At 41.8% G+C, this 26188-nt stretch overlaps 1 protein-coding gene and 1 long non-coding RNA gene across 8 annotated transcripts in view; one reads left to right on the top strand and one right to left on the bottom strand.

Annotated features, from left to right (window-relative positions):
* The window catches only part of FBXW7 (F-box and WD repeat domain containing 7), a 183315-nt gene that overhangs the window by 125021 nt on the left and 32106 nt on the right, over nt 1-26188 (top strand). The window contains exon 3 of one of the 5 annotated variants that reach the window (XM_071742934.1): nt 23440-23918. The exons of 2 other annotated variants lie outside the window; for them this stretch is intronic. In XM_071742934.1, the coding sequence (XP_071599035.1) occupies nt 23440-23475 (36 nt within the window). In that variant the 3' untranslated portion in view covers nt 23476-23918. Of the gene's footprint in view, nt 1-14259; nt 14689-23439; nt 23919-24808; nt 25071-26188 lie in introns of those variants that run through there. 2 more of the 5 variants (XM_071742932.1, XM_071742930.1) reach the window with 2 other exon arrangements.
* On the bottom strand, nt 17047-25081 carry LOC139795821 (uncharacterized). Of its 3 annotated transcripts, none has more exons than XR_011725711.1 (3): nt 24942-25081; nt 23916-24134; nt 17047-17621 (listed from the first exon to the last, which is right to left on the bottom strand). It is a non-coding gene; the product is annotated as an uncharacterized lncRNA (long non-coding RNA). The 3 variants fall into 3 exon arrangements; XR_011725709.1 differs by lacking the exon at nt 17047-17621 and adding an exon at nt 18890-20972; XR_011725710.1 differs by lacking the exon at nt 17047-17621 and adding an exon at nt 20988-22247.

Genomic DNA, 26188 nt, shown 5'->3' with positions numbered 1-26188 from the left:
GGAGGTTTTATTTGCAGACCTCTGCCTTCAGCCCTCTCTTCTTTCTCCCTCTTTTCCCAGTTCTGCTGCTCTGCCTGAAGGTGTTTCCTCCCTTCATCTTCTGGCAAATGGATCCAGTAAATGCTGTAATTTGCTTTAGGCAAAGTTAGTTAACTTTATAAGGCCATCAAAAGTGATTTAAGGTACCTCAGAAATTTTTTGCATGAAGGAGATGAAAGAGCAGCAGAGCTCTAAGGTCAGGAACCTCTTGCAAAAAGATGGTAGAATACCTGTGTGCAAAATGTCTTTGACTGGCCCAGTTGTTTAGACTGAGCATCTCTCTGTGGCACATGTAGATGTGAGGATTTCTGCCACTGCAAATGTTCTCCTGCAACTGCTTCTGCTGCTATTGCTCCTTTGATTAAAAATCACATGCTGGAGGTTGTAGGCAGACATTCACTTGGCTAAAATCCATGCCATTGGAAACCCTCATCTCCTCCTAGCTGATTGCTATTGCACTTTGGTGGTGGTTATGGCCTCACAAGAGTCAGCAGAGCTCCCACACTGGCTGTGGGGCAATCAGCCAGAAAAGCTCAGCCAATTTAAATGGGTGATTTGCGCTAGCCCAGCTTATTTTGTCTTAAGTGGATTTAAAAACTCTCCTATGGATTGTTCCTCTGGTTCTGCAGTGGGGACGGGAGCATCTTCTGTTGGCACAGCTAAACATGCAGGAGGAGATGCTACAAAAGCTGCAGTCTGGGTGTGACAAGTGGGCAGCACGTTGAGTGAGGACCCTGCTCAGCACAATGTCCAACCCTCTGGCTTCAAGTTAAGGAAATGTTAAAGCTTTGTGAAGTGCCTCGATGAGCAGGTGAACAAGAGACTCTACAATTATATTTCAGAAGTCCTTTTATGGAAGCTAAGGAGGGCAACTTGTAAATTAAATTGGTGGTTTGTTCTTTCATAGCAGAAAGAAGTAGGCACTTTGCAGGCTGTAAATAGGCAGTAACCAGGAACTTTATCATCTGAGTCAGGATATTTATAAGCATGATGTAATTTTAGTATTAATCTGAATTCAGTTCATGTGCAGAAGCAATTCAGTGGGAGTATTTGTCTGGTAAATAATTTAAGTTTTTGCTATAACAGAAGTCAGAATATCTAGATTTGTTTTTCACACCAAATACAAAATGATTACATTCGTGATACAAGTTTGAATCTTCCAGGTCTATGATATCATCTTTGTATTTATGGCAGGGAATCTCAAACGACAGAGTTATGAGCAGCAAATAACATCTTTAAAGTTGCCTAAGAACCACCTCTTGGAAAGTCTTTTGCATGTTCTGCCTTAAATACTTTGAAAATTTCAAAATTCCTCTGTATTATAATTTTTACAGGCGTATAGCTTGTACCTTGTTATTTATAAATTCAGTGCATGTGGCTACTAATGTTTGCCTAATGTCTAAATAATGTTTGGTGCTCAGAATTGATTAATTTACAGATTTTAATATATTGAGAGATCTTGGACAATCTTTTAGCTGGGAACCTGTTGCACTATGTACGAGTTTTGTGATGAAACTTGTGGTAGGATCTTAAGCACCCTTAAGGTAATAGATGATCTTGCATTAAAGTCTAAAAGAAGTAATAAAGCAGAAAGACAGCAGGCACTGCTGTAGATGAAGTAAAATCTACAGTTCCATACAAAACCTCCTCCCACTAAAGGTATTTTATACTGCCTTGTTTCACAGCAGTTCAGGCAGTGAAAGAACAATAGTGTAGTTATCTATAGGAACAGAAAACAGTGGAGAAATCAATGAAATGAGTAATCAACATCTGAAGCAACTGACTGGCAATGAGAACACATCAAAGATAGTTTTCGGTGAAAGGATGGAAATTGCTGAAACTTCAGTGTTTGGAGAGTTTGTGGTTCTCTTTGTTCAGCTGAGATCTTGGATCTCCTACACTGATACTTCACTGTGTTTGTAAAATCAAAATTGTCAGTTGCTGACAACAGAGAAGTCCTCTTGAAATTTTTCACTTCAGTGAAAAGTTTGTCTGCTTGTATAGTAGAAGAGGGCCTTTAAGATCAGTTTTCATGTTGGGCACATTTCTGCTTTTTGCCTGGTTTGGAGAACTCTGCTTGTGGGCCCTCAGCATGTTGGGGCTTGGACAAATTGTTCAAGCCAGTGAAGTTACCGCCTTAAAAAAAAAAAAGACCTCAATCCTGCATCCCTAGAGTCTGTTTTAGAAACTGTGCTTTAAACTCAAGAGCTCATTGTTGTCTCAATGATGATTCATTTTTGATGTTTAGTGTTTAATTAGGTAACCTTCTCAAAAAAAAAAAAAAAAAAAAAAAAAAAGGCAAATTAAGATAATGAGGAAATTGTTGCCGAGGAAAGTTGTGAAGGAAAGTGTGTGCTCTTCTTGTGTATTGTTGAAACAGAAGTATACCCCAATGTACAGCAGGTGGAAATACCACTAGGAAAGGTATACCTGCCACAGCATCAAAGTCCTGAAGGAAGGTGGTTAGTAGCTTTATTCACCAGCCTGGCAAAAATCTCCTTTGCTAACACATGCCCTTCTCTAGTTTTATGTTCATGGCACTGTCTTCAAATTTGCTCATTCAGTCACCTAATAGCTGCCCATAACTTTGTTTAAATTGAATTCTTAGAAGTTATCCTGTACACATATTCTGTGAAGCTGTGCAGAAGTCATGGGTGCTATATTTTTGTCTTGCTTCTGGTCTTGAGCAATCTCTGGAAGTGTTATGAAGAATTTTTTTATAAAAATTCAGAGTGGAATTGTACAGCCTGTTCCTGTCAAGTCTCTTCAAGAGGTTTTAGCATAATCCTAATCCATCTACTTTTTTCTCATTTTGTGTATGACTAATGACTGCTTCAGTTATTTCTGTTCCTGGGTATCTTTTTAGGAGAGAAGAAAATACAATTCTTATTCACATTAGTTTTGCAGATGTATGGAGGTAAAGCTGAATCTGATTAGTATCTTTTCAGCATATCACAGTTTCCAGCAAGTGCAGGTTGGATAAACAGTGTCAGAGAAGTCAGTCTGAAGGCCTGTGCTGAAAGAGAATACCATGGGGAGGAAGATCTCTGAAGATAACGTCGAGAAAAGAATTGAAAATGGCCTTAATTCAAAATCAAAGTGTAAAGAAACAAATACCCTGTCCCCTCTGATACAAAGGTCTCTCCTAGCTGAGAAACAGACAAATTATTATGACAGATGTCAGCTGTGAATAATGGAAAGCACTTGTTCTAGTCTGTGTTAGTTTAGGCACTGTGTACCAGGAAGAGTAAGAGCACAGCCTCCATTGGCTGCAGTGCAGTGATTCACTGAGGTCCTGAAACTCTGGGTAGTACATTTATTCTGCTTAGCTGAAAATATCATCTGATGGGGAATTTATAAGTAATAGCCATCACGAGTTCAGCTATTTCCAAAGCAGAAAGATGCTTTCATCTTTGTTGCAGAAATTTCCTATTGCAGTTTGTGCTAAGAATCAAATTAAGACTGTACATCAGGCAGCATGGTTTTCCAGGAAGAAATTGGATTTTAGTGTGACACCCTGTCTGTGGGTACCCGGGCCTCCCTGTGATCTACTCAGGAGGCTGCTAGTTGACCTTTTCACCTTTGAGGAATGGGCAAGGGGGAGCAGTAAGTTGATGACTGTTGTTATTGTTATTAATATTTTTCCCTAGTTGCCAGTATTTGTGAGAAAACCATCTGTTTTACAAAGCTGGTGATAATCTAGGTGCAATATGGAATTTTTCAGAACAGGAGCAACAGACAAATGCTGTACTGGCTATTGGAGCAGTGGTTCTTGGGCAAATGAAGTTGGTGGTGAACTTACTTGATGCTTCTGCCTCACCAAGATCATCTGTTTTTTCCAGGATCTTTTCTGTGCCAGTGGTTAACATTTGCACTGCAAATGCTTTTTTACCCACGCTTGGGGAATACCAAAAAGTTGTCAATTTAACTGCAGTAAATTCTTTCAGAAGGGCTGTAAGAAGTCAAAGATCTTCACTCGTGTATTTCTCAACAAAAGTCAGGACAGACACTTCAGAGACTTTGAAAATCTTAACATGAACCAAGTTTTTCTTTTTCCCTCCATGAGGACAAGCACAGTGGTAGGACTGCACTTTCAGTCCTTCCAGCACAGCACCAGTTGATGCTCTGTGGGAGTTGTCATATTTCTTATCCATTAAAGCAGACTCCTTAATAGCTCCTATCACAGTCAGACAAGCCTTACAAGTTTAACACATCTCTTATGAGACCTGATATTATGCATCTAATTCAGACAAGTAGGTCTCTCAATCACGATTGCATTGTTTCCAAAGAAAATACAAGAATTACGCTCTCCTCTCTGACGCATCAAAGTCTAACTCTTGGGAGGGCTGAATCTCCTGGAAAGAAGGTTGTGGTAAGATTTGTTATTTTGTGCAGCAGCCAGTGCACAAAGGCTGACAAAATACTGTTGTATTGGCCAGCAGCATTTAGCTGTATGTTCTTGACAGAAGTTTTCTGTTTGATGTGTTCCCTCTATGAGGGGGACTGCACAGGTTGTGTGCAATCTTTACTATGCCTTTCGTTGTTGAAGCTCAAAGAGTCACTCTTTTTTCTACAGTAGAAAGGAAAAAATAGTATAATAACTGTCTGTAGAAAGTGGCGTGATTAAAAATGAAAGACAAGCATAATTCATCTTACCTGAGGCATTTCTTTCTTTTCAGAAGAAGTTTCCCAGTGATGGTCCTCAGTGGAAAAAGAGGGTCCACCCAAAATATATAGAGTAATCGATATTAGAAGTTTGTTGATGTTATCTTTGCTGTGGAAAATAAGTGAGGAAATTCAGCCTGCAAGTCAGGACATAATTCATCTTGACTGTGAAAACTGTCACATGGTGGGAGTTCTAGAGAGCAGTGTGATGTTGCTTTTGTGCCAGTTATTTGCCTGTAGTTTGCATCTGGCATCCAGAGCAGCACCTGAGGTGGGAGGTGGAGGCAGGACCACCCCAGTTGGATGCGGCTGCTTTTTCCATTGGCTTTAGACAGACCTCAGAGTTTGGAGGTGTGAGCTTTGGCCTTGGCAAAGGGGAGAGGCTTTGAGGCCAAAACAGAGATTTTGCAGCTTCTTTCCTCTCATTTCAACTTGAGCAGAGTTGAAGCTGCAGGGGAGAACCCGGTCTGCTGTCTTTTGTCCCTGTCATGGTGGTGACATCAGCTGTTGGCCACAGTATTTGTCATGCAGTGAGAGCCACTAGCTTAGCTGTCTAAAAACCTTCAGTTTCTGGAAGTGTATTCAAGATCTGAAGAAGTATTTTTAAAAACAAAAATGGCGTTTTTATTAAAATGTGAGGTTATAATAACACCTTTCTCTTCGTCAAATAAATGATTTACACGAAGCCACCTCTTAAAGCATAGCGCTGGGAACACTCTGAATACAAAATTGTATCCTTTCCTATCCCATGTGTAGGAGGAGACCATCATAATTGCAGATACAATGAAGCAGTGGATTTTGACATTTCATTAAGTTTTGGACATAAAATCATTCTTCAGTCTTCTGTTCAAAGAAGCCTCTGCAGAAAACAGCAGAAGATTATCATGTGCTGATAACGGAGAAAAACGTCCTGATCTCCTGACTTGCACTCTCATTACTTGCTCTATCACGTTCCCAGGTTTTTGTGTTTTGTCTTTATGGCTTCTGGTGTTCTTTGAGTAAGGTTCCTATTAATTTTGGGGACTAAAAGCACATAAATAATAATGACTGAAAAAAATACATGACACAGGTTAACAATAAGTATAGAAAATCTTAATGCTCAGCTGTAAAGAGCAGAGCTAATGTATTTCCCTATTATTTTCTTTTGATTTCATTCATAAACATAAAAGAAAGGTTTGTTTTCTGACTACTATCTGAGGTTGATGTCATGTTGTATTTCTTTGTGGTAAAGTTTTTTCTGTGTTGTTTAAATACTAGCATCAAATTCTGGACTACAGTTATAAACAGTTACTTGTGTAATGTCTGTAGGGAGAATTTTGCATAAAAATATTTGTGTAAATAGCTTTTTGCGTGCATATTGGTGCAAGAAACTGATCCTGGCTAAAATGGAAGGAAAATTGCTTATGGGATAAGAGGAGCTTTCTCATCTCAGGAATAGTGAACTATGTTAAAGAAATCCATGGTTTTAATTATAAAAGAATTATTCAAATAAATCTGCTGTGCTCAAGAAAGTAATGGTCTTTCACCTCATTTCTGTTGCTACTTAAAAAAAATAAATCTTATTATTATGACTCCATTGAAATAGGTAGAAGAGGAATTGCCCATTCTGTTTATTTACCAGTGATTGAATTTTAAGATATGAAAAAAGAAAAAAAGAAATCAGTGAAGCAGGAGTTTTTAAAAAGAGACACACAGAAAAAAGGTCAAATTCTCTGTACTGTCTTTGACTTTGTACTTTTCTGTATATTTGAACTCTCCCTCCCAGGATTTTTTTCATATTCCAGATTTCTGTACATGAGTAGATTTCTTAAAGAGCTTGGAGATACAGCCTTTAAAGGTGTCCTTCAATCAGTTAGTAGATGTCCTAAATTTCTGTAAGCAGATCAGGCTTTGTCAAAGTTTTTGGTATCCTTTTTTTGATATCTTTATTGCCAAAGTATGGTTGAAATTGTAGCCTACCATATTATTTTTCATTATCTATTGAGAGGTCATCTGTGACAGCTTATATTTATATATAAAATTATATATGTATAGTAAAATAATGTGGATGATGAATATGCTCTCATGATAGCATACAGAGATGTTCTGGTTAAAGAAAAAAGCTGTAAATATTCTGCCAGAATACATTCATAGAAGTGGTGATTTGTGCAATAACATTTCTGATGTAGCTGTAAGGTCTTATCCCTTGAAAAGTCCCAATTTTTACCTCCTGTCTAAGTCTCTAAGGTTGTTTGCTTAGGTAAGCTCAGCAGAAGCCCTCTGTTTAAGGGACATGACCTCTCAAATCTGCTAGCAAGGTTGTTTTTTGAAATGAAATGGATATTTTTTTAGAAGTAAGTCTCTGCCAGCGTGACTTGTTTTATCGGAGCAGAGTGGATCAGTGTGGTTTTTGGGAGAGCTGCTTTGCTGGCAGGTGCAGGGGGCTGCAGAGGAAAGGGTGAGTGGCAGACAAACAAGCCTGGGACCACCCTGTGACCACCACCGTGGGTGCTCCTTCCCCAGGTACAGCAGAAGCACCATAACCCTGCCAGCATGGAAGGTGGTTGCAGGCCTTGTTTGCATTGATACAGCAGGAGCTCTGTGTAAAATCATCTTGTAAATTGGCATGGCAGTACAAGGCCTGTGGAAGGTGGTGAAGGAGATGTGTGATTTGAAGCTTTTGTAGGTATTTCATCAGTGGGTTGTGAATACCTATCTTTTTTAATAAAGATAAGTTGGGTTTGAAATGGAACCTTTTACATGGGTGCAAATGCACATCGGATCTGAACAGAATGACTTTGATTTCACCAGAAAACCTTCCCATCTGGTGGAAAAGAAAAACACTGCCCAAACGTATCAGCAAAACTAGAGTTTGTTTCTCTGATGTTTCATTTTATGCCAGCAGAATGGAAGTGCAGTTTCATATAGCTGGCCTGAGCAGTAGTAAGGGAATCATTGTGGAGTGAGCTTCAGAGCTCAAACCCAGTATCCCAGGAAAGTTTTATGTTTTGTCAGCCCGTATGTATTGGATCTTCTGCTGCTGTTTCTTGATGCGTCTCTAACCTGTTTCATAACTTGAAAAAGCAAAGTACCATGAATCCCACTCCTCACTGCAACCAGCTGTCTGTGAGCTGGCCCCATGGCTATTTACTAACATGGAATTCTTAATGGCACTTTGGTCTCCCCTGTATCTGTCCTGTGAGCAGGTTACTGTTAGTTTTCCCTTTGTGGTGCCATGAGATGTTGCACGAAGTCACACGTAGCAGCATTAGAAACAGAACACCAGGACTCATTTAAAAAATAAAAAGATAAATTAGACCAAAGATTGGTTTACTCATCAAAGTTATCTTCTGAACTGACGAAATTAAATGTGTTTTAGCAATGCTCTCTGCCCAGTACAGGAGAAGATGGTCCTGTAACTGCAACTCTGGATAGCAAACAGAACTGGATTTTGTGATGGATGTCTTGATGTTGGATTAAGTCATTTACCTCTAGAATTTCTCAAAGTCGAGTATGCTACTCTTTGCAGGTATCCAGTTCAGGAGGTTTTAATGGTTAAGACCTTAGTAAGATGGGTTTATAAGAGCTCAAATTCTGCCAGGACTGTGAGTTCCCAGTGAATTCAGATCACTTATCCTACCAATAGGGAATCCAATGTATTTTGGCTTCTTGTGAGTCTGACCAGTTGGTACTGTGAATACGTCATCCTCCAGCCCAGCTATGTTGGCTGAATAAACCACCACCCTTCAGGCTACTTGCAGATATTTGTCCTGCATCCTGCCAGCAGACCTCTGCTATTTCTGATCGGCCACTTAAGCTGCTCATGTCATCACTTCTTAGCCTGTTTAAGTGGAAAAAAGTGCATTTATTGCCAAGGATCTGCTACTATATATTGTTGTATAAGACAACGTAGCTCACTGACTGAAATAAGTTAAAGAGACCAGAGTAACCTCTTCTGGTACTGCTATACCCAGAAGACAATATGCCCATGGATGTCCAGAATTGGTTTTGATTAGCTTGTTTCAGAAAGGTGTAGAAGGGTGTATTGTTATGAACGATACACTCAGTCCCTGTCTTACAGTGAAGGAAATCTGTAGAGACATTTCATTAGAAGGATACAGCAGTAGGTATGAGGAATGTTTCTGGAGTAGACAGACCTTCAGTCTAGAATTGTTCTTGGTGTAAAATAGGTCTGATTGTCAGTGGTCATCTTCCCATAGATCTGAAAATGGGGTTTGAACTGGGAAAATCTTCTTTTAGAAGATTTATTTCCTTGTCAGCTGCAGTTTTCTACTAATGAGATCTCAAGCCATCCTCTCTGGTCTGTATAGAGACATTGATATGGAGAGTGTGTGCTTGTAGTCTTGCTCTTCCCAGCCATTGCCCTGGTGTTTCTTTACATTTAAAAGGTGGAAATGGTGGCAAGAAGCAGCAGCCTGATTCCTAGCCAAGGTTTTAGTCCTCTCTTCCTTTCGCTTAGATAAGCCCTGAGCCTGTGGGCTCCTTGTGCCATTTGGTCCCACTGTGCTGAGTTCTCTACCATTTCTCTGAGTAGTTCCTACTTTGAAAGGGCAATCTTATTACAAGGAATATTGATGTTATTTGACAAGCCTTTATTACACACATTGAGCTATCTGTACTCTTCCGTTCTAGCTTCAAGATCACTCCCCAAAAGTGCTAACAAATGTATTAGGAGCTCCTTAAAATCTGTTTAATGTGAAGAAGCAAATATACTCAATTCTGTTACTGGTTTAATGCAGATCAAGATAATACTCTCACCTCATTCCCAAAGGACTCAAAAGGAATAATGCGATTCTGTGCTGGCATCCATACAGATAATAGGTTGTATAATTGCATTATATGGAAAGTACTGCAAGCTGCTCCTATTTTCTTTTCATTTAAAAACATTTTGAAGGGACTAATGGGGGGAGGGAGGCTTAACATCTGAGCGCTGGGAAATTTTTTCTTAGCTGTGTGCAGCACTGAGAGATTTTATCTTGGCCCTGTGCTCTTCCAGAGTATTTCTGAGAACTGTGGTTTTGTGGAGATGAAAAGCTGGAATAACTGGTAGAAGGTTTAGAAAGACCTGTCGGAGGCTTAAAGTTGTTAATTTGCATTCCTGAAATTTTTTTGTTGTCTGGAAGCAATCAGTGATAATTTTTTCCAGGCTGAGGTTTTCACTGGGCAGGACCAGATTTGTTCAGATATAGATGTTACTGTTCAAACTTACATTTGAGAGCATAATCTAGATACATGAGAGGGGCTCAGCTGAATGATACTACAGCAGCCCTGGTCCATCTAATTTCAAACTATCCTCAAAACACTTCTTGAACTATCAGCCAGCTAGTTGCAGTGTGGGGTCTTGTTCTGTTTCATCAAGTGATAAATCTGACAGTGCTCCAGCAGAGAGAAAAGATTAACTGTTTGAGCCATACATTGGTATCTCTGTAGGTATTACATGCTCTTGAGCACAAATTCTTCTCGGGTGTTAGAAGACTCTTTGCTTGCTTATTTGCATATTTGGGTAGATGTAAAAATAATAAAATACTAAGTGCCAGATGCAGATAAAGAAAATAACCATAAAAATGGAGAAGATTGGATTCAGCCTGCTGGGTCTTCTCACAGTCTTTCTGACTGCTTGTCAGGCTGGTACCCCCACTCTCTTATACTTGAGCATCTGCTAAACTTGTTAGAGTTCCATTTTTTATTGCAACAAAGAAGTACAGGGTTTGAGGAGGCAGAGGGTACATTATAATTGTCCTTACCAGTTTTTTTCTTTTGAGATGAGATTTCTTTTGCTACAGCCTTCTCTTTAGCCTTGGTGTACTCTGCCTCTGCTTAGAGAACAGCTTTAGGATCACAGCTCTTCAAAACAGATACCTTTTAGATTGTAATAGATGTCCCCTGGAACTTGGAAATGGGAAATGAATTAGATTTTCCATGTCTTGAAACTGTTGACCCATGGATTACATCAGTGCAGGCTCTGGCTGAGTCTTTCTCTTTTCTCTTTCCTACACTTAGTGTGTAGTACAGTAGAGCTAACCCAGCTTGCTATTCACATTTTTCCAGCTCTTCAGAGTGCAGCACAAAATGTCCAGCTGTCCACCCGCTGTAAAAGGAAAAAAAAAAATCAATTCTTAGTATAGATGCATGTAACACTGTGATGTAACTAGTTATCATGAACAGGGAAATGAACAAATCCCAGTTAGTTCTTGCTTCAACAAATCCCCAGTATGTTTTTGCTTCTTGGTATCCTCACCTGCTGAGAGACATTTAACTTTCCTCTGTGATATGGCCAATTAAGTACTTAGCTTTTTTTCCCTTGGTATTTTGCATAAGTAAGCACAAAGCATATTCAGCTTTCTGGTTAATGAGATATTACTCTGAGAGCACCTAATCGGTGGCTTTTTACTACTGAGTAGCCCACACATTTTGCCACAGATTTCAGGCTTGTCTCTAAAGGGAAGAGGATTTCAGTGGACTGTTTGAAGGACTGTACTGATAGGAAACTGGCATGCCTATCTTAAGTTGAAGTGTATCTTATTGACTAATCTAATAGCCTTCTGTGACAATGTCACCCACTTAATGGATGAGGGAAAGGCTGTGGATGTTGTCTGCCTTACTTCAGTAAAGCCTTTGACACCATTTTCCACAGCATTCTCCTGGAGAAAATGGCTCCTTGTGGCCTGGATATTTGTATGGATCACTGGGTGAAAAACTGTCTGCATGGCTGGGCCCAACAAGTTGTGCTGAAGGGAATTAAATCCAATTGGTGGCTGCTCACCAGTGGTGTTTCCCAGGGCTCAGTCTTGAGGCTAGTTCTGTTTAATATCTTTACCAGTGATCTGGATGAGGGGATCATGTGCACCCTCAGTGAATTGTCAGATTACACTAAATTGGGTGGAGCGTTCATCTGTCTGTGGATAGGAAGGCTCTGCAGAGGGATTGAGTTGGGCTGGATCCATGGGGATCCATGGGGATGAGGCCAATGGAGTGAGGTTCAACAAGGCCAAGTGGTGGGTCCTCCACTTTGCTCACAGCAATCCCATGCAACTACAGGCTTGGGGAAGAGTGGATGGAAAGCTGCCTAGAGGAAAAGAACCTGGAGATGAATATGAGCCAGCAATGTGACCATGTGGCCAATGTGGCCAACAGCATCCTGGCTGGTACCAGGAACAGTGTGGCCAGCAGGACAAGGGAAGTGATTGTCATTGTCCCCTCTGCTTCTCACTGATGAGGCTGCACCTCAAATACAGTGTTCAGTTTTGGGCACTGCACTACAAGAAGAACACTGAGGTGCTGGAGTGTGTCCAAAAAGGGTAATGAAGCTGGTAAAGGGTCTGGAGCATGAGTCTTACGAAGAGCCTCTGAGGGAACTGGTCTTGATTAATATGGAGAAAAGGAGGCTGAAAGGAGACCTTTAGCTCTCTATAACTACCTGAAAGGAGCTTATAGAGAGGTGGTGTCAATGTCTCCTCCCAAATAACAAGCAACTGGACAAGAGGAAATGGCCTCAAGATGTCCCAGAGGAGGTTTAGATTGGATAGCAGGAGAAATTCCTTCACTGACAGGGGTTGTCAGGCACTTGAGCAGGTTGCCCAGGGAAGTGGTGGAGTCACCATCTCTGAAGGTATTCTAAGACTTGTTGATATGTGGTGCTTAGGGACATGGTTTAGTGGTGGACTTGGCAGTGTGCTAGGTTACTGGTTAGACTCAATGATCTTAAAGGTTTTTTCAACTCAGTATTCTGCAGTACCTAATGCTGCTCTGAGTTACAGGGAAAGATAGTAGGTTCTGCTCTATTGTCCTTGGCAGGTTGCTTGCTCAGTCTAAACTTGAGGCTGTTGGATTCCTTCTTGAATTAGCTTTCTATCAAACTTACTTTGTGTTAATCAGAATCAGGAAGTATTAGCATGCACCTCACAAGACAGATGGAAAGGCTGTTGCTGCAGTTGTTGGTTAAAAAAATACCCAAACCTTTGCCAGATGACTTGTAACCAGGTAGCGTTCTTATGCCAACTTAGCTTGGAATGAACACGTTCATTTTTTTCAGCCTTGTGTACCAAAGAGTGAGATGGTTGCTCAGTGTGAAGTTGCATGCAAATTGGGAGACCTCCTGCTATTCCCAAACACAGGGATTTCAAATAATTTGTAATCAGGAGACGCTTGAAATGAAGTTTGCCAGAAATCTCATAGGAACCAACGTAAGAGTCCCACGTATCGGTCAACTAACTCAGCTTCTTGAATCAACATAGCCTAGGAGTTTCTAATCCTTATGGTGAGAGTGGTCTGCCCTGTAATTTTAGTCTCTTTCAGTTTGCAGTTAGTTGTGAAGCACAATAGACCAATGGAAAAAAATCTGCATTTTAAAATAGTTTTGAAGAACAGCATAGGCATGAGTCATACCTGTCCCTGCAGGCCGTAAAAAAGTTGTTGACAGTTAGCTGGGAAGAAGTGTATTTAAACTTTGTTCCTGCCAATTTAAATCACTTTATTCAAAAGCATGAATGAGGCTGTAGTATTCCATTAAGACTCTTATTATCAAATTTTTGTCTTTATACAAGCAGCAAATGAGTTCTTCCCGGAATTTTATTTTTAATCAAATAATCCTAAACATTGTCCATGATTTTGCAAGGGACAAAAGTGAACACTTTAAAATCTTGTCCCAAGGGGCAATTCAGGTTGCGTTTCAATAGCTGCATAGAGATTTAAATTTAGGTTGATAAGTGAATGATTTGTGCAATGGCTTCTAGCACATTTTGTTGGTGGTTGATAGTAAAATGGGGATTATTCATATCTGGCCAGTTTTCAAGGTGCTGGTTTGTTCTGCGCATGGAATTTGACTAAAAGAATGAGACCACATGATGTGCAAAGCTTGTGTTGAAGGTTGAATTACAAGGAACATAACAGTGCTCTGTGCTTTGATTTTTGCCAACTTTCTGATCAGAAAACTGAGACTTCTGCTAAATACCAGACTGCAGACTGATGCTCTCATACTCCTCCCTCCCACTTCCATTCAGTCTCTCTCTGTCACATCAACAGACCTGCGACATATAGCAGGAGTTCTTTCCCATTTCTGGGAGAAAGATTGGCATACATAAACCAGTTTGGCACTGATAGAATATTAGAGATGGAATATGGTAATAAAAGGAAAGTGGGCACAAAACCTCTAAAGATTTGTCAGAACATTGCTGGCATTGCCTTAGCGATGCTCTAGCTAATAACATGCTTTAGCAGTTGCTTTCAGTAAAGGAGAAGGAATAGGAATTAGGACATACATTTGCACAGGCTTTATTGTAGCCTCTTTAATCCTTCTTCTGGTGTACTAATTTCAAACAGTAGTTTTTAATATTTTGCATCTTTCTAGAATATTTACGTAGTTTAAGATGCAAAGAATAAACTCCCCCATAGCTGACCAAAACTTGTGGTTTGGACTATTCCTAGACATTTTGCTTTGTAGTATTTTTGTTTGTTTTTTGGTTTTTGTTCTTGATAAATCAGTAACATTAAATGGGATGTGTTGCTTTCAGTACTTGGATTTGTGAAATACTCTATATAAAGTCTCTACAACACTACAGACTTTAGAACTATAGTTGCCATCTAATTTTGTGGTTACAAGTGAATGAGACAGCAAGCCTGCAGTTTCTGAACTCTCTAATTTCCTCTATCTTGTCTATAAATAAAAAAAATTTAAACTCCAAAACCCAGTTATTTAGATAACTGACTTGCTAGTTGTCCCACAGTGAATGGGTTGCTTTAGGGAGCACATCAGTTGCATCACACTGAATAAGCAAGTTGACAGAAATTTTTGAGAAATATTTAATTATGCAATGTCTGAGGTTATGTAAAGGTTGCAATGTGCAGTTTTCCTTGAGGGTATAAACAGGATTTTTTGACTTGAGATTTTTTAATTCAAGTGTAAATAGTACAGCTTGTTAAAGGGAGAATAAGCTTTTACTGAACAAAATGGTTTCCCAAAAGAAGTTTTGGCTCAACAGTGGACAGGTATGGACATTTTATTTTTTATTCTATGTTTCTTAGCTTTCATACAGGTAGTACTGTTTGGAAATATCTCTGAAACACTGTGAAATGTGCCACCTTGTTTCATTCTTTTTGCATTCTATGAGAGATCTCTTACAAATACCTGTTCTGGACCCAAATGTATTAGAGGAATCTGTCCTTAATCTTATTTAAATAATGCTAGATACTGTGTTAAAAAAAAAAAAAAAAATTAGCAATTTTCACCCTTACTCATCTAGATGAAGGACTGCTTGCCCTGAATTGTGCAGTGCTGTGTTTCTTGTACAGGCAGGCAAGCATGTTGTGTGGTTTCTAGACTGGAAGCACCTGTTCAGGGAAGTTTGCTGGGATGGGGCAGGTTTGCTGGGCTGCTCGCTCTGCCTTTGGCCCCTTTTGACACATAATTGCACAGCATAAGGTTAATGACAGTGGGTAGCAGGGCTTCAAAGCGCCTGGTGTGACCCCGGCGTGCCTGGCATTCCTTTCTGCTGAGCAAAGGTTCGGTATCGATTCCCCACTGTGCCCGAAGAATGTACTCAGGAGAAACCAGCTCCCACCGTGGCTCCCCCAGAGAGGGGAGAGTTGTCATGGCAATAAATCATGGAAGAGGAGTAAATACCCTTCTGTGTGCTCAACCACAGGCATGGGCTGTGGTGAGAAACGAAAGCTGGGTCAAGGGGTTATGATGTCCGGTTGTCCCCTTTACAACCGCTGCCGTCACTTACTGGCAGAGCGGATCGTGTGTCGTGGACAAATGACCATTTGAATGTACCAGGGACACTTTGGGCTGTGAAGACTCGGTGTCCCACGGGGTCACAGTGCTGACCAGACTGACCTGCAGCCTTTGCCCGAGTGTGCTGCAGCCAAAGGCAGCGTTAGCAGAGCTGCACCTTCCCCACAGTGCCTGCTTCCACCTGCTCCACAGATGTGGACAAGTATGGGGGAAAAAGGCCAAACATCCTCTGTGTCTTGCAGTCCAGGCACACCCCCCCTTGTTGATACTTGGACACTTTCCCTGAATTCCAAAGAAGGAGAAAATATGGAAGAGGGTGGAGAAGGAAAGGAGTAATAAGGTGGGGCAATAGGTTTTGTTAGACTGAGTGAGGAGGAAACTGAGGGGGAATTGCTGAGTCAGGAGACTGATACAGGGAGCAGAGGGCATGGAAGTGGAGGACCCTGGGGGCTGGTGGGTTACAGGGAATGAAGGAAGATGAAGGGCCAGGAGAAGTCCAGGAGATCAAGAGATTAACGGACACTAAACAGAACAAATTCCTCTCTGAAGTTATCAGTGGACTGCCCTGAGCTTTACTGGCACATCACGTTTCATCTTTCTCCGCTGCTGCTGTACCAGGAGTGGCATCCTGCTGTATCCCTCACTGCTGGGTACCTGCAGTGCTGGGAGTGGGGGTTTGGGCTGCTCATGCCACTAGCACACCAAACAAAGAGTCATTGTGTTTCCAGATGATGGGAAATATACTAAATTCTCTTGACATGGTAAAATCCTGCCAGGATGCCATGCGTAAAACATTTGCAAGTTCACCTTTTTAGACTTGATGTATCTGCACAAGTAGGGTAACAACATATCTTAAATTACCACCTCAGATGCTGTTTTTTCCATCGAATCTGTCTCTTATTTAGTATGCACCATGCACAGGGCTGTCTTGGCAAGGAGCTTTTTAGGAGTAAAAGCATCTTACACCTGTCATTTCAAACTCCTTTGAATGCTTGGTTTTGTAACCTTTATACTCTCTTTAGGTAATGCAGGTAGGAAAAGAGATTTGACATTTTTAATAGTTTTTTGTTTGTTGGTTTTTTTCTTCTTCAAATTCTTCCTAGATCCTTCTGGTATAATCTATAATTCCAGGAATTCTTCTGGCTATAGCCTGAGGGCTCACCACTAGCTTCTTATCATTCTCATGCACCACAAGTGAGGGACGGAAACTATTTTGGAAATATATTTCAGTAGATGATACCAGATAAATAAGCACTTCTCTTGACAATCAAAATTAAGCTATCTCTGAAGAAAACAAAAATGGAAAACTTAACAGAAAAGAGGCAGTAGATACTAATGCTTTATTTGTATTCAGTGTTAAGGACAGACATTTTTGGAAAGCAGTCCAAGCAGACTTTTTCTGTACAGAGGTGATTTCCCAACCTGCTTATATTTGAGTGAAAACAGTTTGACCACTGCTGTTCAAAGGCAGAAATGAAAGCTTCATGAATTTGGAAACATTCTTGACTACATGAACCAAATCAACTCAGCTCTGTGGTTCAACTATTGAAAAAGGAACCTTATCGCTATTAGGCTTTTGTATTTATTTATTGATATTTTGGTCATCATCTTTTGATGACCAAGAAGGATGTGTGCTTTGTGTGCCTGTGGTAGGATTTAAGAGCAGTCTCAAGTTCATGATTTTATTACTTCATGGAGTCCATCACAGGCAGAGTCTGTGAAATGACTATTACAGGAGTATATATTAAAATTAGCAAAAAATAGAGCCTCGGGGTGGTATTTTGGAAAAAATTACTACTTAGGCACCCAAAGAGTTAGATGGAAACTGCTGTCACTGTATTGCCCCAAACTGAATACCCTGTTCCCAACCCACTGCCTTCAGAGGGGTGAAAGGATATCCAGGAGAAGAGCAGCCCAAGGGAGGGACCCGGATGGGCTGTGGGGTGCCAGCTTCCTCCACAGAGCAGGTGTGGGTGCCAGCGTGCTGCAGGGGCTGTTGAGCAGGGCAGGGTGACACCAGGCTGTCCCCAGCCACCCAGGTGCTGCCACTCGTGCTGGCGCAAGGTCATGTCCTCAGGAAATTTAGGATGTACTTTGGTCTCTGAAGCGAGGGCTGCTGTGCCTCAGACAGGAGCACAGCCCTGCTCAATGTGAACTTGAGTGATTAGCACAGCCATTACTGCACCTATAAATAGAATTCATCTTACAATATATTAAGTTTAATGATATAATAAATAGATTACAGTTAACTTTAATAGGAGCACAATGAATGGAGACGCAGTTCTTATGAAGATCTGCTGCCATTAGTGAATGTTTTGCAAGGAGCATAATATGCAATACCTTCTTCTTCCTTTGAAAAATGAATAATGTTACAATACTGTGTAGAAACATAACGCAGAAAAGCAACTCATAATGTTCCTGTTGCACAGATAGCAGTCAATTGTTTGAAAGTGCAGGTTGCATTAGCAACCCTAACTGTTCCTTATGAATATGCATTACAAAAATGTTTGTTATATTATAATATTGCTAGTTTTAAAACAAACCATACAAGATTTCTCTGTAGGAAACTTGAATGTGGTTACTGTCACAGGGAATTAAAAGCAACATGAAGCCTGGCTCCACTGATACTTTTGTTTTCATTTATCTTTAACAAGAAAAGAAATGCTTTGGGAAGAAAATGTTTTGGGGGGTTTTTTTCCCCGTGAAATAATATACAGTTCTAATGAGACAAGCTCCCTGGAGTTTTAACATGACATGTTTAAGGAAGGTTGACATTATACCCTCTGCCTGTGGTTCACCTTGTTGTGCTTTTTTTATAGTAAAACCTTAATATGAGTGCCCATTTCCATTTGACAGAGACTTAAGATTGTTTTCCAAGGCAAGTAAGTCACTCTGTGGTAATAATACAGCCTCCTGAGTTGGGAGGACAAAGCCTAAACCCCAGTTCCTTGCCATTTCACTTAAGTCTATAGTTAGCAGGTGTTTAAGGCAGCTCTTCTGGGGGCATGAGGAAGCTAAGAAGGAGAGCAGGCTGCACTTCTTGTTGTGCTGGCACAGACATCTCTGTGGCCGGGAGTGAGGGAGGTGGGGAGCCTGACCTGGCTGAAAAACAGCCCAGGCAAAAAGTGGTGTTCCAAGGTCAGTTTCCACCCCAGCTGACCACACGGGCACACAACAAAGACTGTGGTGGCACACCTGAGAGGTGCTGCAAACACAGGAATGAATGACCAAGGGCAGCTGTGGGTGCAAGGACTGCTGCTTTCTTTTTTTTTTTTAAGTGGCTCTGCTGGCTTAAATGCTCATCAAACTACAGCTGAGAGTGATGCCTCCAGGTGTAAATAACAGGCTTATGAACTTTCTACATAGGACACTCAGGTGTTCCTTGTACCTCTTTCTCAGTGGTGTAGCTGGCTCAAGAAGTTTGTGTCCCAGCTGCAAACTGCTCATTTGCTTCTGCTGGCATGGTGGAAAATTCAGCCAGCCAATAGTTCCAAAAAACCAAAAAAAATCCCTAAGGAGAAAGCTTAAAACTGGTTCTCCTCACCCCCATCTGTCAATGAATCTTGTTCACAGAGCATTTCTACAGATGTTTGTGCCTAAGCTCAAGAGCCATTTGCGGATGGGAATGGGACTGGGATACCTTTAAGATGGTGTTGCCACCAAGACACAGTGCTTGGAACTCCATCCCCTTTCATAAACCAGTGCCTGGCAGCCCTGGCTGTGCTCCTTTCAAATAACCTAAGCATGGAAGCATATGTTGCAAGTTCTGTGCCTAACTACATGCAACCAAGAAAGAAGACAGAAGTCTGACCTTTAGAGGAGGAGTTCTGCTCTGCTGGAGACACTGTGATGCCATATTACATTAAGCTTGTCTTTGCAATCTCCCAGCTCTTAAAACATAATTTGAAGTTTATTCTAAACATCCAGTACTGAGGTCTGTTATGCACTTATGTATAAATCCTTTTCAAAGCTATTTTTCTGGCCATTAACTAGCATTGAATCCTATCACAATGTATTTAAAAGTTAATATATTTTTAAAGGCAAATGGTGAAAAGGAAATAGTTTGTGGAAAATCTCTGCTACAGATATATACTTTTAAAAATGGTATTTATAATCAAATTTCATAATCTTCTAATAAAATCAGGATTTAGTAATCTGATTTTCCAAGTTGCCATCTATACCATTTCTTTCCCTGCAAAAAGAAAACTGAGGGACTATTCACTTTGAAAGCAGTCTTCAGAATGCATTTGCCAAGAAGCATTTTACAATTAGTACAACAATTCAGTAGTACTTAGAATACTTGGTAATAGTTATTCACTGCTCCATTTAGTGGCTCTGTGTGTCCTTCTTCCTACAACAGGGTTCCTTTTGCTTTCCCTACTTCATTCCAAACAGTACTGCAAAAATGTGTCATTGATGAGTAAGCAACTGAGCAGTGCACACTGCAATGTGCAGGGTTCTATTTGATTTGTACTGTACAAGATCATAAGCTTAAATCTCTTTCTGTAACTATGTTGAGGCAAAAATGCTGGAGTGGATGTCTCTAAGCCTGCTGAAGGCATTATAACTAAATTGAGTAGAAATGCCCTCATCCAAATGGCTTTCAGGGAGCCAAGTTGCACTTGTTCTTCCTTCATACTCGGAGTGTAGCAGCTGTGGGTTAAAAACTACTGCCCTTAAATTAAGTCTGTTTTGTTGCATCAATACTAATTGTATATTGCACAGGAACACATGGTTTACACCTATGTGATAAGGTGCATTGTACACTGTGCCCTTGAACTTTTCCTGTTACCCAAATACCACTTTTCTTTATGTGGTCAGTGTCTTAAACCATTGTCTCACCCAAGCAGCAGGTATGGAATTTACCCATAAAATTGCTCCAGCTCAGCACCTTGGATGCATCCTAATAAACCTCCAGCTTCAAGGTCATTGTGTAGCCCAAGCTGAACCAGGAGAAACCATGAGAACATGAGATTTCCAAGATGCCAGTGGGTCACTTGTTTCATTTCATAATATATTCAAAAAGAAAAAATCTCACAATAGTAGCAGTGTCTGTTGTAGAGAAAAGGCCTGGCCCTGAATTACTTTGGAACATGTTTAATACTTGCTATTTTTTTCTCTTCTTCTAAGACTTTATACAAGGTGGACTAGCATCTGCCTTTCTCATTGACTGAATGGGGAACTTAGGCTTTTAAATGTAGGTGTCCTAAGCTAAGATGCAGTTAAATTTCTAAAGCAGATGGCAGAAGTACTGCTCTGTGGGGCCAGATTCTTGCCTGAATGGGAGCATTTGGCAAATTAAATGAAGTATGTGGTTTTATGAAGAGGTCAAACATAGAAGACAAAGCGCTGGCTGCTGCAGCTGCCCTAACCAGATTACCCAGCAGAAAGGAAGTGTTTAAAACCTAAGAGGGTCCAAATTTGAGAAAGGGAATAAGTATCTAAGCATGACTGTCCTTCCCAGCTTCTCTTCCCTGTCTCCAGGGTAAATCTTGCACAGAGGATTTGGCCCCACTTGATGAGGGTGTTTGGTTTCCTGGGTGAAAAAAAAAAAAGCAATCCTATTAGACAACACACAAAAATCCCTCTGAAATGTTTCTAAAGGAGTCACTCTGGTAAATGTCTGCTAAATGTGCAGAGTACACAGAATCCCTTCTGGCACTGTCTTGAGTTATGCATTTACCAATATTAATGGAGATACCAAACCATATTGCTCCACAGCCCCTCCTGCACACATTATGTTCCTAACACACATATGGGGATGTGAAATGCCAATTGCAGTTTTTGCATCCCATAGTTTAAGCACCAGTGTACTTCCAGTATGCTGACTGGCCATTGCCATGGCCAGACCATCCTGTGCCCTCTCCACTCAAAAATGTTTCAACAAAAAAAACCCCAAAAATGTTGTTTCTTTGGTCTGTTACACTGTAATCTCTGTTCTTCTGGGGTTTATATAGCTCTGCGGGTGATTTCTGTAATTCATTCTGGTCTTTCATTAGAAGTAATAGACGGTCTTAATTACAGCATGCCACATGACAAACTGGTAAAGGTGCTAGAAATGTTGCCAACAGGAAAAGAATTGGATGGTGTGAATTTTTATTAATTAAGAGCTGGCAGTACTGATGGGAAATAAGATTGGACTTGTGTCCACTGCAAACTATGTAATTTTAGTGTAGACATTTTTCTAAATGTCATGAGTTGTATGCTGTTAGTGGTTTTAAAAACTTGAAAAATTGTCTTCTGCATAAAAAAATAAAACCAACCTTTGAAATTGAATGTATATCAAATAAGGGAAGAAACATGGCAACTTTTGATTTTTCTGTCAACATTGCTTTATAAACTCCAGTCTTCCTCAATGTATTTTAATTTGTGATGACCATTTACTTTATACCATTAAGTATTCTTAGAGCATATTAAGTTACTGCAGTAAATAATATTGCAAATGTCAGCAGAGATGATCTCTGCTACTTGCAGTTGGGCTTCCAAAAGCATCTGAGGGGGTTGGGGTCTTACTCTTTTGCAAAGCTTTCTTTAATTTTTTTAATTGAGAGTTGGGGGGGAGTTCCTGGAGTCAAGGGTGAAAGCTCTTTCTGGAGAGTAATTTGGAGCAGGAACCTATCAGTAGGTACCCTTGGCCTCTGGAGGAGCATGTTCTTATCCATGGGCTACAGAGAACTCAGTCTGTGGTTAGGTGTTTCAGGAAAGAGCCAACACCCAACTACAGTTGTCTTGCAGCTACCCAGAGACTGTCAAACTTAACTTGAGGTAGGGTAGATGATGATTTCTTTGCAGAGAATCCAAAGTGCTAGCGCTGTAGAGAAAAACACTAATAAAGTTTTTGTCTTTTGCTCCGAGAAAGACAGACTGCTAGATGAAATATGGTGACTATTAAAATGCCAAAATCTGTCTGTGCTATCTGTATCTAAAATTAGGAAAAAATCCCAAACCTTTTGTGCAGGATAAATACCTGATATAGCAAGTGTTCTACCTCTAGCAAATGATTGGTGAGGTTACTGCGTGGGTCCTGACTGAGGTGAAAAGATGAGCAGTTAAGTCAGTGGGTTTTTACCGTGAGGGAGTGCCTGCCAGTCACCATCAAGAGAGAAGCAGCAATAGTATTATTCCAAAAGAGATGAAAATAGTAATTTCTAGTTATTATTCAACTCACTGCCTGCTTATCCTAAAGCACGTTTTGTTCAAAAGGTAAATCCAGTTATGCTGTCGGGTCACACGTGTCTTTGGGCTGGGTGAGAGGCTCATCCTTTGGGATTTTGGGATGGTGCCCACTGCCATCCTCCCCTCTTTGCATCAAGTGCACTCCTGGGCTGGGGGAGGGGCAGAGTAGCCCTGAACTTTACAGAGCATTATGTATGCATGTATGTAAAGTAGTTTTAACCCCCAGCAATAACGTTTGAATTCTTTCTTACGCTAATGATTTGGGTAATAATTTGCTTCCTGTGATTACTTAATGTGTATATGCAGCCTGTGTTTTTTTTTTTTCCCCTTTGCATGTGATGTGCTAGCAAAGGAAGACAGTAATAGTCTCTGGGGATATGTACAGCTCTGTTCATATCTGAGGTATGAAGTCAACGAAAGACCATTTTGTTCTCATAAAATATACAGCACTGCAGTTTAATGGATAATGGCATAAATGCCAAGGCTTGATGGGCAGAACCATTTTCACTGGAAGACAAAAAAGACTACAAGGACTCAGTGTTGGATAAGAGATACATAAAACCATACAGAAGCAGGATCTTGGGCTGTGGAGTAGTGGTTTTGTCATGAGTGTGCCAATGCCTTAACACTTAGCTTAAAGTAATAATGCATATGAGATTTTTCCTTTTTTTTTTTTTCTTTCTCTCTTTTTTTTTTTTTTTTTTTTTTTTTTTTAAGTACTAATGAGGAAGCTGGAAGTTTCAAGTTTTACATCCTTTATATATATTCTTTTTCTATTTCCCCCCCCCCCCCCCCCCCCTCTCTCCCCACTGCTTTGGCTGTTAAAGAAAAAGATGGTTTCCCCTGAGGTGTGCAGGAAATAGCTACATGTTTGCTTCTGTTTGAGTGCATCTGTCTGGAGAGCTGCTGAGCGTCTCCAGTTTGCACTGCACCTGGGGAAAATTACAGAGGAGCCTTGTGGTTTCAGATCATCTTCTGGGTGTGCTCTGCTTTGAACTTGGGCAGAAAACTTTCAAGAGAGGAGAGAATTTAAAAAAAAAAAAAAAAAAACCAAAACCAAAAAACACAAGGAAAATTGCAGAAGCTGGAGTCTCTTATTTGAGTTGCCTGTATAGAAACTTAAGAAATGAAAAAAAAGCTGCCTCGCTGCTGTGCTTGTTGCAGGTATTTGTCTGAGAGCCCAACCATATGTCAGGAACTTCAGTGCCCTTGAATCGAACCATAAGGGTGAACTGAACAGATTTGTTGATGTGCACAGAGTTGAAAACGACCATAAAAGCAGTGTTCTCTCGCAAGTAATTACCTAGGGCTTTCCTTGCGCTGTTACTGAGACGTAGGTGAGAATCCTTCATAGGACCGCTGTTTGAAGCCCAAGCTAAGATGGCTTGGTGTCGCCTGAGGGCTGTCTCTCATCACAGAGGATGTTCCTGTGCCCAGGCTGCCCCAGGTGCGGGGGAAGGCTGCCCGGTGCTGGGGAAACCCGTGGCCGGCTCCTGCCTTCCGCAGCTCCGCCGCTGCTGTGCTGTGAATTAATATTTTAATGTATATTACATAATTGTTGGTTTCGCGTTTTTCAACTCCTAAATCTTCAAACCCCGTTTCTTCTATTGTTTAGCCAATAGAGGGTATTTCAGCATCTTCTCTTTTTTTTTTTTTTTTTTTTTTTTTCCCCACGGTGTATTTCAAATTATTCTAAAATTAACCGCACTTTTGAAGGACCCATTTGCGCCCGTCCGCGGAACCCAGTCGCGTACGAGTCCAGCCAGGCTCGCCGAGGGCGACGGTGTAATTATAATTAGTGGAAACGAGCTTGTTTTGCTCCCGCTTGGAAATCCGTGAAGCGTGCGGGCTCTAGGGGAACAGAACGCGGGTTGGGGGGCAGCCCCCGGGCCTCCGAGGCGGAAACAAAAACGGAGGTCGGAGGTGCTGGTGGAATAACCCCAACCCACACAGCGCTGTATTTTATTTATTTATAATTTTTTATATTTTTTTATGGTTTTTTTTTTCCTCTCTCTTTTCCCGGGGCGGGGGCGGTTTTCCCGCCGCCGGGGCCCGCGGGCTCCCCCCCGGCCGCGCATCCCGCAGTGCCGCGCCGCCGCCGCCGCTGCGGAGGCGGGAGGGGAGGGAGGGAGGGACGGGGCGGGCGCGGGGGGCGGGAGGAGGCCGGGAAAGAGAGGGAGGGAGGGAGGGAGGGATAGAGAGAGGGAGGGCGGCGGGCAGGGGAAGCCGGGCTCGGCGCAGGCAGGGCAGGGCCGAGGCGAACCGGGCCGAGCCGAGCCGCCGCCGCCCGCCGTGCCCGAGCATGTCGGCGCGGGAGGCGGTGACCTACCTGCCGGAGAAGGGGCTGTACTGCCAGCGACTGCCCGGCCGACGGGTCCGCGGCGCCCCGCAGCCGCGCAAGGGGAAGCGTGCCGACACCATGGGCTTCTACGGCACCCTCAAGATGATCTTCTACAAAGTGAGTGGCCGCTCTCTTCCTCCCCCCCCCCTCTCTCCTCCGGCTGCGCACCCGCGGAAGGAGGGAGGGAGAAAGGCAGGCAGGCGGGCGAGGAGGGGCGGGGGCCGCGCATCTTCCGCGCTGCCGCTCCGCGGGCGGAAACGTGCCGGCGGTGCCGGCCGGGCGCAGCTGCAGTGTGCGGCCGGGGAGCGCTGCCCACCCGCCCGCGCTTGTGGCTGGCGGGGGGGATGCGGAATACAGTTTGCTACCTTTTTTTTTTTTTTTTTTTTAATATACTGCAACCTTAATCATTTTGATCAAACCACGCTGTCTGAAGGAGTTGTGCTTTCCTAGCGACATATTAAATATTTACGGGGATGTTTGTTCGGCGGTTTCTGTTTTGCGGTGACACAGATCCCTTGCTGATGTCTGAATCTCGTCACTAGACCTCTCTGCCGTAGAGAAAGTTTTATCTTCCTTGCATAGTAAACGACGTTTTTGACCGCGTATTTACTCAGCACCTTCTGAGATGCTGAAGCTCTGTCTGTCTGTGTGTGGTGGACCCCATGAGAAAGTTCCCAAAAATACCTGGGAAAAAAAAAACAACCCCTACTTAAAGAAATGGGTGAAATCGTTATTAGGCAGCAGAACAGAGGGCTGCATATTGTTTCCTCCCGTAACGCAAAAGAGTAAATCAGTAGCTGCTTGTTCTGCTGCAGCCTTCATAGGTACTTGTTATTTTTAAGGTGTGCTTTTGGAAAACTGCATCTCCTTATGAGAAGCAGAAAAGAGATCTGACGATGATAACCTCCCAGAAAGGCGAGCTGGGCATACAAAATTTCCCAGAACAGGAAAAATTCTTCCTGAAAAGTCTATCGTCAAATACTGAAAATCATGCTCAAACATCTACTCTATGCTTCCAGTAATTTTTTTCCTGCTCGCTTGTCTAGCACAGCAATAAATATGGTATCCATTATTTTACAGTGATGCTTACAACTGGTTTTCCGTGGGGAAGCACGAGGGGTGCTCTTCCTGGGGCGTGGGGGAGCAGCAAGGGTGAGGTTGGTGGTTTGGGAGCACTCAGGGCGGTTCTGGCTGAATGCTCCTCTGGTGAAATGCTGTGAGTGTCCCATGTGAGG

This window comes from Heliangelus exortis, chromosome 4 (assembly GCF_036169615.1).
Source record: "Heliangelus exortis chromosome 4, bHelExo1.hap1, whole genome shotgun sequence".
Taxonomy (NCBI): domain Eukaryota; kingdom Metazoa; phylum Chordata; class Aves; order Apodiformes; family Trochilidae; genus Heliangelus; species Heliangelus exortis.
This window is presented reverse-complemented; position numbering and strand designations above follow the sequence as displayed.